Source organism: Mustelus asterias, chromosome 28 (assembly GCF_964213995.1).
Source record: "Mustelus asterias chromosome 28, sMusAst1.hap1.1, whole genome shotgun sequence".
NCBI lineage: Eukaryota > Metazoa > Chordata > Chondrichthyes > Carcharhiniformes > Triakidae > Mustelus > Mustelus asterias.
This window is the reverse complement of record NC_135828.1, coordinates 6,387,309-6,399,168: the sequence shown is the minus strand read 5'-3', so window position 1 is coordinate 6,399,168 and position 11,860 is coordinate 6,387,309. Positions and strand designations below refer to the sequence as shown.

Here is an 11,860-nt window from a genome sequence, read left to right as displayed (position 1 = left end):
CGAGATGAAGTTTATTTGCACAGCAACCTGTGTTTGGTAATTGTGCACTGATGTGCTTAATTCCTCGTCCCTGGGGGGGCAATGGCTCCACAGGTAACCTGCTGGGGGTCCGGGTGTGGGGACAGCGGAGATCAGGTGCAATTTTATTCCCCTCTTGCTCTTCAGCTGTCTCCAGTTCTGGCCTCGAGTTCCCCAATTCCTATCGCTCCGCCCTCTGTGGCTGTACCTTCAGCTGTCTGGGTTCTGGAACTCTCTAAACCTTTCTGCCTCGCTACGTTTCAATAGGTTCCTTGAAGTCTTGGCCATTTGATGAACCATTCCAATGTCACTTAGTGGCTTGATATTTAGTGCTGTTAGATGCTCGCGTGCAGCAGACTTGGGTGTTTCATGAAGGTAAGTGTGTGATAGAAGTTCCACGTTGGTTGATATCTTTAGCTACTTTGCTTAGTTCCCTTTTCAACAGCGCTCACCTGATGGAAACGCAAGGCTGCGGCAGACGGCCACCGGTGCGAATTCCGCTATTTAAACGTATCGTTTATTGAAGAAGCCTTTCAAAGTAGAGGTGAGTGCAACTCTTGTGTTTATACTGACATGGGATGTGTGACATGACCTTGCTCTCAGTTCCTGGAATTTGGCAGGAACAGATGTGTAGGAGGAAGGTAAACTGAGGTTGGGAGCACTCCCTTTCGGAGGCAAGAGTGACAATGAAAGGCTTTTAGGTCCGTGAAGGGAATGTGTGACCTTCCATCATTGTGCTCTCATTAAGATGATGTGCAGGTCGCCTTGACTGACCAATGGGGGGGGGGGGAAAAGAAATGGCCCCTTGGTGTCCCAAGATATATATAGGTTGGTGGGGTATATACATGAGGTAAGCCTGGGCAAGAGTCGGTGTGGACTTGGTGGGCCGAATGGCCCCAGATATTATGGGGCGGCACCGTGATTAGCACTGCCGCGTCACAGCGCCAGGGATCCGGGTTTGATTCCCGGCCTCGGGCCACTGTCTGTGTGGAGTCTGCACCTTCTCCCCGTGTCTGCGTGGGTTTCCTCCGGGTGCTCCCGTTTCCTCCCACAGTTTGAAAGGCGTGCTGGTTAGGGTGCATTGGCCGTGCTAAATTCTCCCTTGGTGTACCCAAACAGGCGCCGGAGTGTGGCGACTAGGGGATTTTCACAGTAACTCCATTGCAGCGTTAATGTAAGCCTACTTGTGACACTAATAAAATAAACTTTACTGTCTGCACTGTAGGGATTGTATGATTTCAGAAGGACACCAGTTAGGACTGGAGGGTGGGCAACAACTCCTAGTTTACTTCAGTTGAAACAGGCTCCGTCATGTTGAAAGCACTCATAGAATGATATAATAATTCCTGTTATTAGTTATTTAGCACTGTGGAGCGGCACGGTAGCACAGTGGTTAGCACTGCTGCTTCACAGCTCCAGGGACCTGGGTTCGATTCCTGGCTTGGGTCTCTGTGTGGAGTTTGCACATTCTCCTCGTGTCTGCGTGGGTTTCCTCCGGGTGCTCCGGTTTCCTCCCACAGTCCAAAGATGTGCGGGTTAAGTTGATTGGCCAGGCTAAAATTGCCCTTTAGTGTCCAGAGATGCGTAGGTTAGCGGGATTAGCGGGTAAATGTGTAGGGATATGGGGGTAGGGCCTGGGTGGGATTGTGGTCGGTGCAGACTCGATGGGCTGAATGGCCTCTTTCTGCACTGTAGGATTTCTATGATTCTATGAGCCGCAGTTCAATCAGCGCAATACCTCTCGAAGGGAAGGAGGGGGCTTATGTAACACAGACATCGGCTTTTCCAGCCAGTGACCTTCCATCAGAACCGTTCTGCTGTAAGATCAATAACCAGAAAAGTTGTGAGCTTACTCAGGAAGGGTGTGAATCGTAGGATCCCTACAGTACAGAAGGAGGCCATTCGGCCCATTGAGCCTGCACCGGCCACAACCCCACACATTTATCCTGCTAATCCCCCTGCGCTAGGGTCAATTTAGTATGGCCAATCAACCTAACCCGCACACCTTTGGACTGTGGGAAGAAACCCATGCACACATGGGGAGAATGTGCAAACTCCGCACAGACAGTGACCCGAGGCCGGAATTGAACACGGGTCCCTGGCGCTGTGAGGCAGCAGTGCTAATCCACTGTGTTTTCAATATGACAGAATCTGTTTCAGCTAAAGTAAACACAGTAAGAAGTTTAACAACACCAGGCTAAAGTCCAACAGGTTTATTTGGTAGCAAAAGCCACACAAGCTTTCGGAGCTCCAAGCCCCTTCTTCAGGTGAGTGGGAATTCTGTTCACAAACAGGGCATATAAAGACACAGACTCAATTTACATGAATAATGGTTGGAATGCGAATACTTACAGCTAATCAAGTCTTTAAGATACAAACAACGTGAGTGGAGAAAGCTTGTGTGGCTTTTGCTACCAAATAAACCTGTTGGACTTTAACCTGGTGTTGTTAAACTTCTTACTGTGTTTACCCCAGTCCAACGCCTGGGGGGTGGCACGGTAGCACAGTGGTTAGCACTGCTGCTTCACAGCTCCAGGGACCTGGGTTCGATTCCCGGCTTGGGTCACTGTCTGTGTGGAGTTTGCACATTCTCCTCGTGTCTGCGTGGGTTTCCTCCGGGTGCTCCGGTTTCCTCCCACAGTCCAAAGATGTGCGGGTTAGGTTGATTGGCCATGCTAAAATTGTCCCTTAGTGTCCTGGGATGCATGGATTAGTGGGTAAAATATGTAGGGATATGGGGGTATGGCCTGGGTGGGATTGTGGTCAGTGCAGACTCGATGGGCCGAATGGCCTCTTTCTGTACTGTAGGGTTTCTATGATTTCTATGAACGCCGGCATCTCCACATTCAGCTGAAGTAAACCAGGAGCTGCTGCCCATCTAGCTGGCATCCTTCTGTAATGAGTGCCAGTCTCCCCCTGCCCCATTGCTGAGTGTAATTTAAGGCTTGACTAGGCGCCGTAACAGGCATGGGTGGAAAAGTGGAATTAGGCAAAGATGCTCCATGATTTTGCTGAATGTCAGGACGTAAATGATCTATTTTTTATTTTGTTAACTCTTATTTTTCTCCTCGGCCTTGCCTGTTTCTGACTATCCGCTTCTGCTGCGTTTGCTTTGGTTTAAGTGTGGATCTGTTGGGCTGAAAATAATGGTAGTTGCCCTCAAATAACTTCCTGTTCTGCTAACGTATTTATAAATACATGGGACTCTGTGCAAGTGAAGATGTTGTGTTTCAAATTGGAGGCTGGCTGGAGGAAAGTGACCTAAATTTGAACTGAGAGATGTTTTGTTTGGGCGGGGGAGTGGAATACGTGTGCTGGCCTAATTTTCATGATATGGAGATGCCGGCGTTGCACTGGGTAAACACCTGGTGTTGTTAAAACTCTTACTGTGTTCACCCCAGTCCAATGCCGGCATCTCCACACCATGACTACCATCGACACCGCAAACTGCCGGTTCCAAGTGGAGAGGATCTCCAAGAAGATCGCGCATATCGACACAGACATCAAGTTTCTACAAACTTTAACCTGGTGATGTTAAAACTCTTACTAATTTTCATGCCCAGAATAGTTTAAACTCGGGCCTGACTTAAATGCTGTCAGTCCACTTCCCATTTAATTTGATGTGGAGATGCCGGCGTTGGACTGGGGTGGGCACAAGGAAGAAGTCTCACAACACCAGGTGAAAGTCCAACAGGTTTCATAGAATCCCTACAGTGCAGAAGGAGGCCATTCGGCCCATTGAGTCTGCACTGACCACAATCCCACCCAGGTCCTATCCCTGTAACCCCACATATTTACCCTCCTAATCTTCCTGACACTAAGGGGCAATTGAACATGGTCAATCAACCTAACCCGTACATCTTTGGACTGTGGGAGGAAACCCACGCAGACTCCACACAGACGGTGACCCGAGGCCAGAATTGAACCCGGGTCCCTGGCTGTGAGGCAGCAATGCTAGCCACTGTGCCTCCCCTTCCTCAAGTGAGTGTTAGATGCCACCTGATGAAAGCTCGTGATACCAAATAAACCTGTTGGACTTTAACCTGCTGTGGTGAGACTTCTTACTGTGCCCATTTAATTTGGTTGTGGAGGGGGGAGCAGTGAAGTGATGAGTGGGAATTTTAGTAAGGGGGGAGTGAGGATGTGAAAGTCAGTCCCTGGTGAGGCAATTTTGTCACTGACAAAGGCATCCTTCCCTGTTGTGGGCGGCACGGTAGCACAGTGGTTAGCACTGCTGCTTCACAGCTCCAGGGTCCCGGGTTCGATTCCCGGCTCGGGTCACTGTCTGTGTGGAGTTTGCACATTCTCCTCGTGTCTGCATGGGTTTCCTCCGGGTGCTCCGGTTTCCTCCCACAGTCCAAAGATGTGCGGGTTAGGTTGATTGGCCAGGTTAAAAAAAAAATTGCCCCTTAGTGTCCTGATGCGTAGGTTAGAGGGATTAGCGGGTAAAATATGTGGGGGTAGGGCCTTGGTTGGATTGTGGTCGGTGCAGACTCGATGGGCCGAATGGCCTCCTTCTGCACTGTAGGGTTTCTATAAAAAAAAAGTCTCAATCTAGGCTGACACTCCAGAGCGGTATTGAGGGTCTGCTGCACTCCTGGGGTGTGCTGGCTTTTAAACTAAATGTTAACACTTAAGGCCCAGCCTTCCCTCTTGGGTGGAACGAGATGATCCTGTAGCTCTAATTTGGAAAAGCGCAGAGGAGCTTGGGTGTAGCCTGGCTGCCATGGAGTTATAAGACCATAAGACATAGGAGCGGAAGTAAGGCCATTCGGCCCATCGAGTCCACTCCACCATTCAATCATGGTTGATTTCAACTCCATTTACCCGCTCTCTCCCCATAGCCCTTAATTCCTCGAGAAATCAAGAATTTATCAATTTCTGTCTTGAAGACGCTCAACGTCTCGGCCTCCACAGCCCTCTGTGGCAATGAATTCCACAGACCCACCACTCTCTGGCTGAAGAAATTTCTCCTCATCTCTGTTCTAAAGTGACTCCCTTTTATTCTAAGGCTGTGCCCCCGCGTCCTAGTCTCCCCTGTTAATGGAAACAACTTCCCTACGTCCATCCTATCTAAGCCGTTCATTATCTTGTAAGTTTCTATCAGATCTCCCCTCAACCTCCTAAACTCCAATGAATATAATCCCACGATCCTCAGACGTTCATCGTATGTCAGGCCTACCATTCCTGGGATCATCCGTGTGAATCTCCGCTGGACCCGCTCCAGTGCCAGTATGTCCTTCCTGAGGTGTGGGGCCCAAAATTGCTCACAGTACTCCAAATGGGGCCTAACCAGTGCTTTATAAAGCCTCAGAAGTACATCCCTGCTTTTGTATTCCAAGCCTCTTGAGATAAATGACAACATTACATTTGCTTTCTTAATTACGGACTCAACCTGCAAGTTTACCTTTAGAGAATCCTGGACTAGGACTCCCAAGTCCCTTTGCACTTTAGCATTATGAATTTTGTCACCGTTTAGAAAATAGTCCATGCCTCTATTCTTTTTTCCAAAGTGTACGACCTCGCACTTGCCCACGTTGAATTTCATCAGCCACTTCTTGGACCACTCTCCTAAACTGTCTAAATCTTTCTGCAGCCTCCCCACCTCCTCAATACTACCTGCCCCTCCACCTATCTTTGTATCATCGGCAAACTTGGCCAGAATGCTCCCAGTCCCGTCATCTAGATCGTTAATACATAAAGAGAACAGCTGTGGCCCCAACACTGAACCCTGCGGGACACCACTTGTCACCGGTTGCCATTCTGAGAAAGAACCTTTTATCCCAACTCTCTGCCTTCTGTCTGACAGCCAATCGTCAATCCATGTTAGTACCTTGCCTCGAATACCATGGGCCCTTATTTTACTCAGCAGTCTCCCGTGAGGCACCTTGTCAAAGGCCTTTTGGAAGTCAAGATAGATAACATCCATTGGCTCTCCTTGGTCTAACCTATTTGTTATCTCTTCAAAGAACTCTAACAGGTTTGTCAGGCACGACCTCCCCTTACTAAATCCATGCTGACTTGTCCTAATCCGACCCTGCACTTCCAAGAATTTAGAAATCTCATCCTTAACGATGGATTCTAGAATTTTGCCAACAACTGAGGTTAGGCTAATTGGCCTATAATTTTCCATCTTTTTTCTTGTTCCCTTCTTGAACAGTGGGGTTACAACAGCGATTTTCCAATCCTCTGGGACTTTCCCTGACTCCAGTGACTTTTGAAAGATCATAACTAACGCCTCCACTATTTCTTCAGCTATCTCCTTTAGAACTCTAGGATGTAGCCCATCTGGGCCCGGAGATTTATCAATTTTCAGACCTTTTAGTTTCTCTAGCACTTTCTCCTTTGTGATGGCAACCATATTCAACTCTGCCCCCTGACTTTCCTGAATTGTTGGGATATTACTCATGTCTTCTACTGTGAAGACTGACGCAAAGTACTTATTAAGTTCCTCAGCTATTTCCTTGTCTCCCATCACTAGATATCGCCCTGGGTGAGCTGTAACATCCTCCAGCTCAATAATGAAATCATTGTTCTCGGCTTCTGATGCAAACTCTGCATAACCTCATCCATTTCCATTGTCATTTTCTTGGGTTGCATCAGACTGACCCTGTGTGCTTGCTTCACAAAAGCACTGTGTTTAAATTAGGGGAAAACCACAAACACAAAAGTTCACACCGCTCATCTGGTCCACTGTCAGAATAAATCAAAACAAATCTTGTTCTCGTCTCCCCATAAGCCCAGTGAAGAGTTACACACGACCCATCATGGGGCATATAAAATGTAGCATTGATTCTAACGCTTTTTAATTCACTCCCTTTTTAAAATGGTGCACCGATCATGCAGTGGATTCTTCTAAAATTCACTGCCTCGTTTTGCTTTTTCTAATTGACTAGTTGGCCCAATAGAGATGTGCAAGTTGTCCAGCAAAAGTCAGCCCTGTTCGGAAAACTGGACAGGGAGCAGGCAGAGCCGCTCTTAGCTGGAGCTCTGTCTAATTTATCTGTCGGTGTTATTGCAGAGGTTGCGCTTTAGACGCAATGGAGGTTCTCACCAGAGGTTCTTGGCAGTGCAATGAATGCAAAATTTCCCCTTAAATATTGTCAGATCTTCCCACTGCGCCTCCCTCCGTGATAGTGCAGTGACCTGGGTAGGTGGGTGCAACAACCATTTGCAATCAATGACTAGGTCATGTGTTGGGTCGTGTTGACAACAGTTGCCAGCATCTTGGACACACGTGTCCCACCACGCAAACGGCAATGGATTCTTTGCCACCCACAAAAGACTGGTAGTGGCACAGTGGTTAGCACAGCACCAGGGACCCGGGTTTGATTCCCGGCTTGAGTCACTGTCCGTGTGGGTTTCCTCCGGGTGCTCCGGCTTCCTCCCACAGTCCAAAGATGTGTGGGTTTCCTCCGGGTGCTCCGGCTTCCTCCCACAGTCCAAAGATGTGTGGGTTAGGTGAATTGGCCATGCTAAATTGCCCCTTTTGGCACAGTGGTTAACACTGCTGCCTCACAACACCAAAGACCCATGTTCAATTCCCGGCTTGGGTCACTGTGCGGAGTCTGCACCTTCTCCCCGTGTCTGCATGGGTTTCCTCCGGGTGCTCCGTTTTCCCCCCACAGTTCGAAAGACGTGCTGGTTAGGGTGCAATGGCCTTGCTAAATTCTCCCTCAGTGTACCCGAACAGGTGTCTGAGTGTGGTGACTAGGGGATTTTCACAGTAACTCCATTGCAGTGTTAATGTAAGCTTACTTGTGACACTAATAAATTAACTTTGTTTTACAAAATTTTTTTTTTCACTTCAAGTTGAGACTTGGTAAAAGCTTGGAAAGCAGGTAGACACTAAAGGTGTATCTCAACCCACTCCCAGTTCCTCAATCGCCTGTGTACAGAGCTTCAAAGATGCGCACCTGACCTGATTTCATCTCCACATTCAGCCTGCAGTGAGGAATGATTATGTAAGTACAGGTTGCAATCAAATTAGTCAGAACCACGAGGCACAATTGAAATCAGTGTTTTTGTGGTTAGACAAACAGAAAACAAAATTAACATTCAAGGTTCCAATTAATCTCTCACATCTTAGCACCTAACCAGATGATGCACATTAACAATTTATAGCAAATCTATTTACAAATCTGTAAAAATTTACACATTTATTTAAAAAAAAATCACCAACAACTTTGTACCCAACTGTAGCCTTGTGCAGGGAATTAGCGTTTACTGTTTCCCTTTTGAGAGGAATTCCTACCATGGAACAATTCAAAATAATGTTGGCATGAAGTTATTTTTAAAACACTGGACACTGGTAGCCTACTCGGGGCACTTGTGAAGCCTAAAATATGTTAACATTTGACTTGGTGTCTTGAGTGTAAACTCTGGAGTTACCTCTCTGAAGCCTCCCCCCCCCCCCCCCCCCCCCCATTATCTTGTGCCTCCTGCCTCCTGAATGAGCTTTTAGTGATCCATCCTGATGTGTCCGCCTCTGGTTTGGTGTCATCTTCTCTGAAGGTCATCTCGGACAAGTCGTTCATTTCAGCCACTCCGCCTTCAGGGTTGAGACCTGTAACATGGCCGTTGTAATATTGGCCCAACACCATTATATCTGGGCACTTACTGTGAACAGTAAACGTTGGTGGTGGCGTACCTAGTACTGAGTCTGCGGCCAGAGGTTTTTGGGGGGTGGGGGGGGATGGGGGTTGCTCCTGTCCGTGGGGAAATTTGCCGTTTACTTCCATTTTCCAAATAGGGATGGGGTGCGGTGCTCGATGCAGTTTATGGTGATGGAGGTGCTGATGTTTTAAAGAGGTTACTGGGATGAGGGAAGTCTTGTTGATGCGACCTTTGGAAAGCCATTGCTGTGGGGACATGGTGTTAATTTTCTTGCGAGGGCAGCACCATCTTGGATTTGACTGTTACTGGATTAAGAGTTGGTTTCAGTCCCACAGGTAAAAAGTTGGAGTCAGTAGTTCTGGATCAGACAGGAGGCAAGCTTCTCTCTCTCTCTACACCCCCCTCCCTTCAAAAAAATTCCAGGGAGCACCCAGATAGTGGTGTAGGACGAAGATCAGTAGATTTGTCAATATTAACATTTTTCTGTTATGACATTAGAAGCTTACAGACAAATGGACCAAACAGTAACAGGATGCATGGAGGTAGGGGCCAACAGAGAATCCATTGACTTGAAGTTGGAAGCAGTTTTGAGACTGCAGGACCCCAGACGTTAGAACACTTGGCTTTTCCTCATTGCTCGTAACCCTATTGCCAGAACAGAGTATTGGGTTGTATCTAGCGATCATCTAGTCTGTACGATCATATCATTTGCACAGTACCACGCTTGATATTGGTCTCCCCTGAGTGATAGAATGGCCTTCAGAAGAGAGCTAGAATTTCAAGCTTGAAGAACTGGTTTTATTTAATTCAAGGCAGTGTGGATGCAAAAGGGTCCTGATGAGAAGAGAGTGAAAAAGACTGAAGGGCAGCTTTCTACGCCTACAGGGAACATAATGGTTCGTCCGAACGGGGAGCACGTGTGGGCATTGGATTAGGTAAGATATTAATGGCTTGTCTCTTCAGTAATGAGCTTCCAAAATGTGTTGTTGAAGGAAAATTCTGTCAACGCTGGAAATCTGAATAACAAAATGCAGGAAAATCTCTGGTCTGGCAGCATCTGTGGAGAGAGAGAGAGAACATGTTCCAACTAAGAGTCATAGTGGATGCATCAGTAAGTCTCATTCCACAGATGCTGCCAGACCTGCTGAGTATTTCCAGCATTTTCTGTGATGTGTTGTTGGCGCTAAGCGTTGGGCTGGTTCAAGACGGGGGCAGAGAAATTTCCAGATGTTTTGTTGTACTTCTAGTCTCTCGGAAAAGAGTGCATGGCCAGGGAGTGTAGCAGGCTCGAATGTCCTCCTAGTTAGTTTTCTACCTTTGTAGTATTCAGCACTGTCTATTGCTCATTTGAGATGCCTGCTATTTATTCTGCTGATTTTATAATAGCAAACTGAAGGAGAGAAAAGAAATCCTCGATTGCTGTGGTTAATTATTTCAGTAGGATGACAACTTTGTTCTGTGTAATAGATTAGACCCCATAATATAACTTACATTGGAGCCCAGTGTACTCCAGGATCCAAATAGCGGCTGGATTGGTGTAGCATTGCTCCCCGTGGACTCCACCTTTACATGCAAGTCAAACAGGAGTGTGCTTTCAGGTTTTGGGGTGGGGGATGATGAGTAGGATAGGTTGATAGGGTCAGGACAAAGTGGGGGTGGGGCAGAAGGGGTTGGCAGTGCTGGTGGGGGTGGGGGGGGGGGGGGTGGGTGTGGTGCAACAGTGACGCAAAAAGGGGGACCTGTTGTCATCGTCATTGGTGGGTGGGGTTGGAAGAGTGGGGTGGCAGAATGGTCCCTCACAAAAGCGATTGTAGACAGCTGTTCTGTTCATTTTCTGCAGCTACACCCACCACCCCCCCTCCCCCCCCCCCCCCCCCCTTCACCCCAACAATCATTTGTGTTCAGGGCTCCCGAATCTTGCTGTCAAAGTTCTGTGATCTCCAGTGGAATCTCCATCACCCTTTCTTTCGCCTTGTGCAAGGGAGTGGACTTTGCAGACTCTGTCTTGGCATTCCTGTCCACATAGCTCCCACTCTCTGTGTTCAGGGTTTCCAGGGACCTGACCAGCACCCTCTGGTCATCCTCTGGCAGACTGTTCAGATCGGAGGCCAGCAAGGTGCCAGTGCTGCCGTGCACCACGTGGATGCCATCCGGACCTTTCAGTTCCACTGGGTGCCGATGCTTGAACCTCAGAGTGCCGCGGCTGGGGGGCTTCTCATCATCATCTTCCATGTCACTGGGAATCAGCTGCTGGGGGAAAACCAGAGTATTAGTCTAGTGGCGAGCCTTGGCTTTCACCGATCCCACACCCCATCTCAATCACTGAATTCAGCAAATTTCAAATACACACGGGTGCTTACAGGAAGGAGGAATCTAGGATGGAATCTGGGAGGTCGGCACAGTGAGGAGAGACTGTTAGAGGTACTGAGGTTGCAAGGGATGGAGTTGAAACACATACACCTTGTCCCAGAGCAGTTGGACAACCGAGGGGACGGACTGTGTGGGTACCTGTGGTAAAAGCTACAGTGAGTAAAAAGCCCACCATGTATGTCAAGTGCTTCTCCAGGCTACACCGTGAGGACAAGTCATTGATTTGGGGTGACGGGAATGCGCTGGCAGCTCACAGTCAACAATCCTCAACAGTGAATCTAAGAACGTTGGCAACATATTCTGGGTGGTCGTCATAAAGACCTCGAGTTTGCCGAATGAACCACACCACTGTGCATTGCGGTCATTGTTACAGAGGATGCAACCTGGGACTCACGCCGACTGAAATGGCTGCTTATAATAAGGGATTAATAGTCAAATTGCAGGGATTCAAACAGTGACTTGGCCCCTTCCCTTAGTTCTCTGGTCATGCAGCAAATAAGATGAGAATTGTCTGTCAAATCGGTGACCATTGCTTTGCTAAGAGGGTGCCAGGTTCCTAACAATCTCTGGCAATGTCAAACATTGTTGGAACTGAGACAGATACAGGGGCTGAAGTGGATGCGCGATACCGAGGCCTCCATTTCAACCCAGCGCGGATTACAATCCTTCCAGATGGTCTCTCACTAACTTGTTGTGGGCTGTAGGCAAATGGGGTCGAAGAATGCAAGGGGACTGATGCAAATTGGAATCATTTTACAACAGTTGGTCCCTGATGGCCATCGTGCCCCTGTGTAGGTCAATGACTGGGAAGAGAAAGAATAATCCCTCCACGTAAATCAAGTGCTTCTCAGTTACA

General features: G+C 48.0%; 1 protein-coding gene across 1 annotated transcript in view; it reads right to left on the bottom strand.

Annotated features, from left to right (window-relative positions):
- Positions 1-10,502: 10,502 nt before the first annotated feature.
- The window catches only part of cdh23 (cadherin-related 23), a 114,057-nt gene continuing 112,699 nt past the window's right edge, over positions 10,503-11,860 (bottom strand). The window contains exon 33 of the mRNA XM_078199369.1: positions 10,503-10,881. Within this exon, the coding sequence (XP_078055495.1) occupies positions 10,558-10,881 (324 nt within the window). The 3' untranslated portion in view covers positions 10,503-10,557. The remainder of the gene's footprint in view (positions 10,882-11,860) is intronic.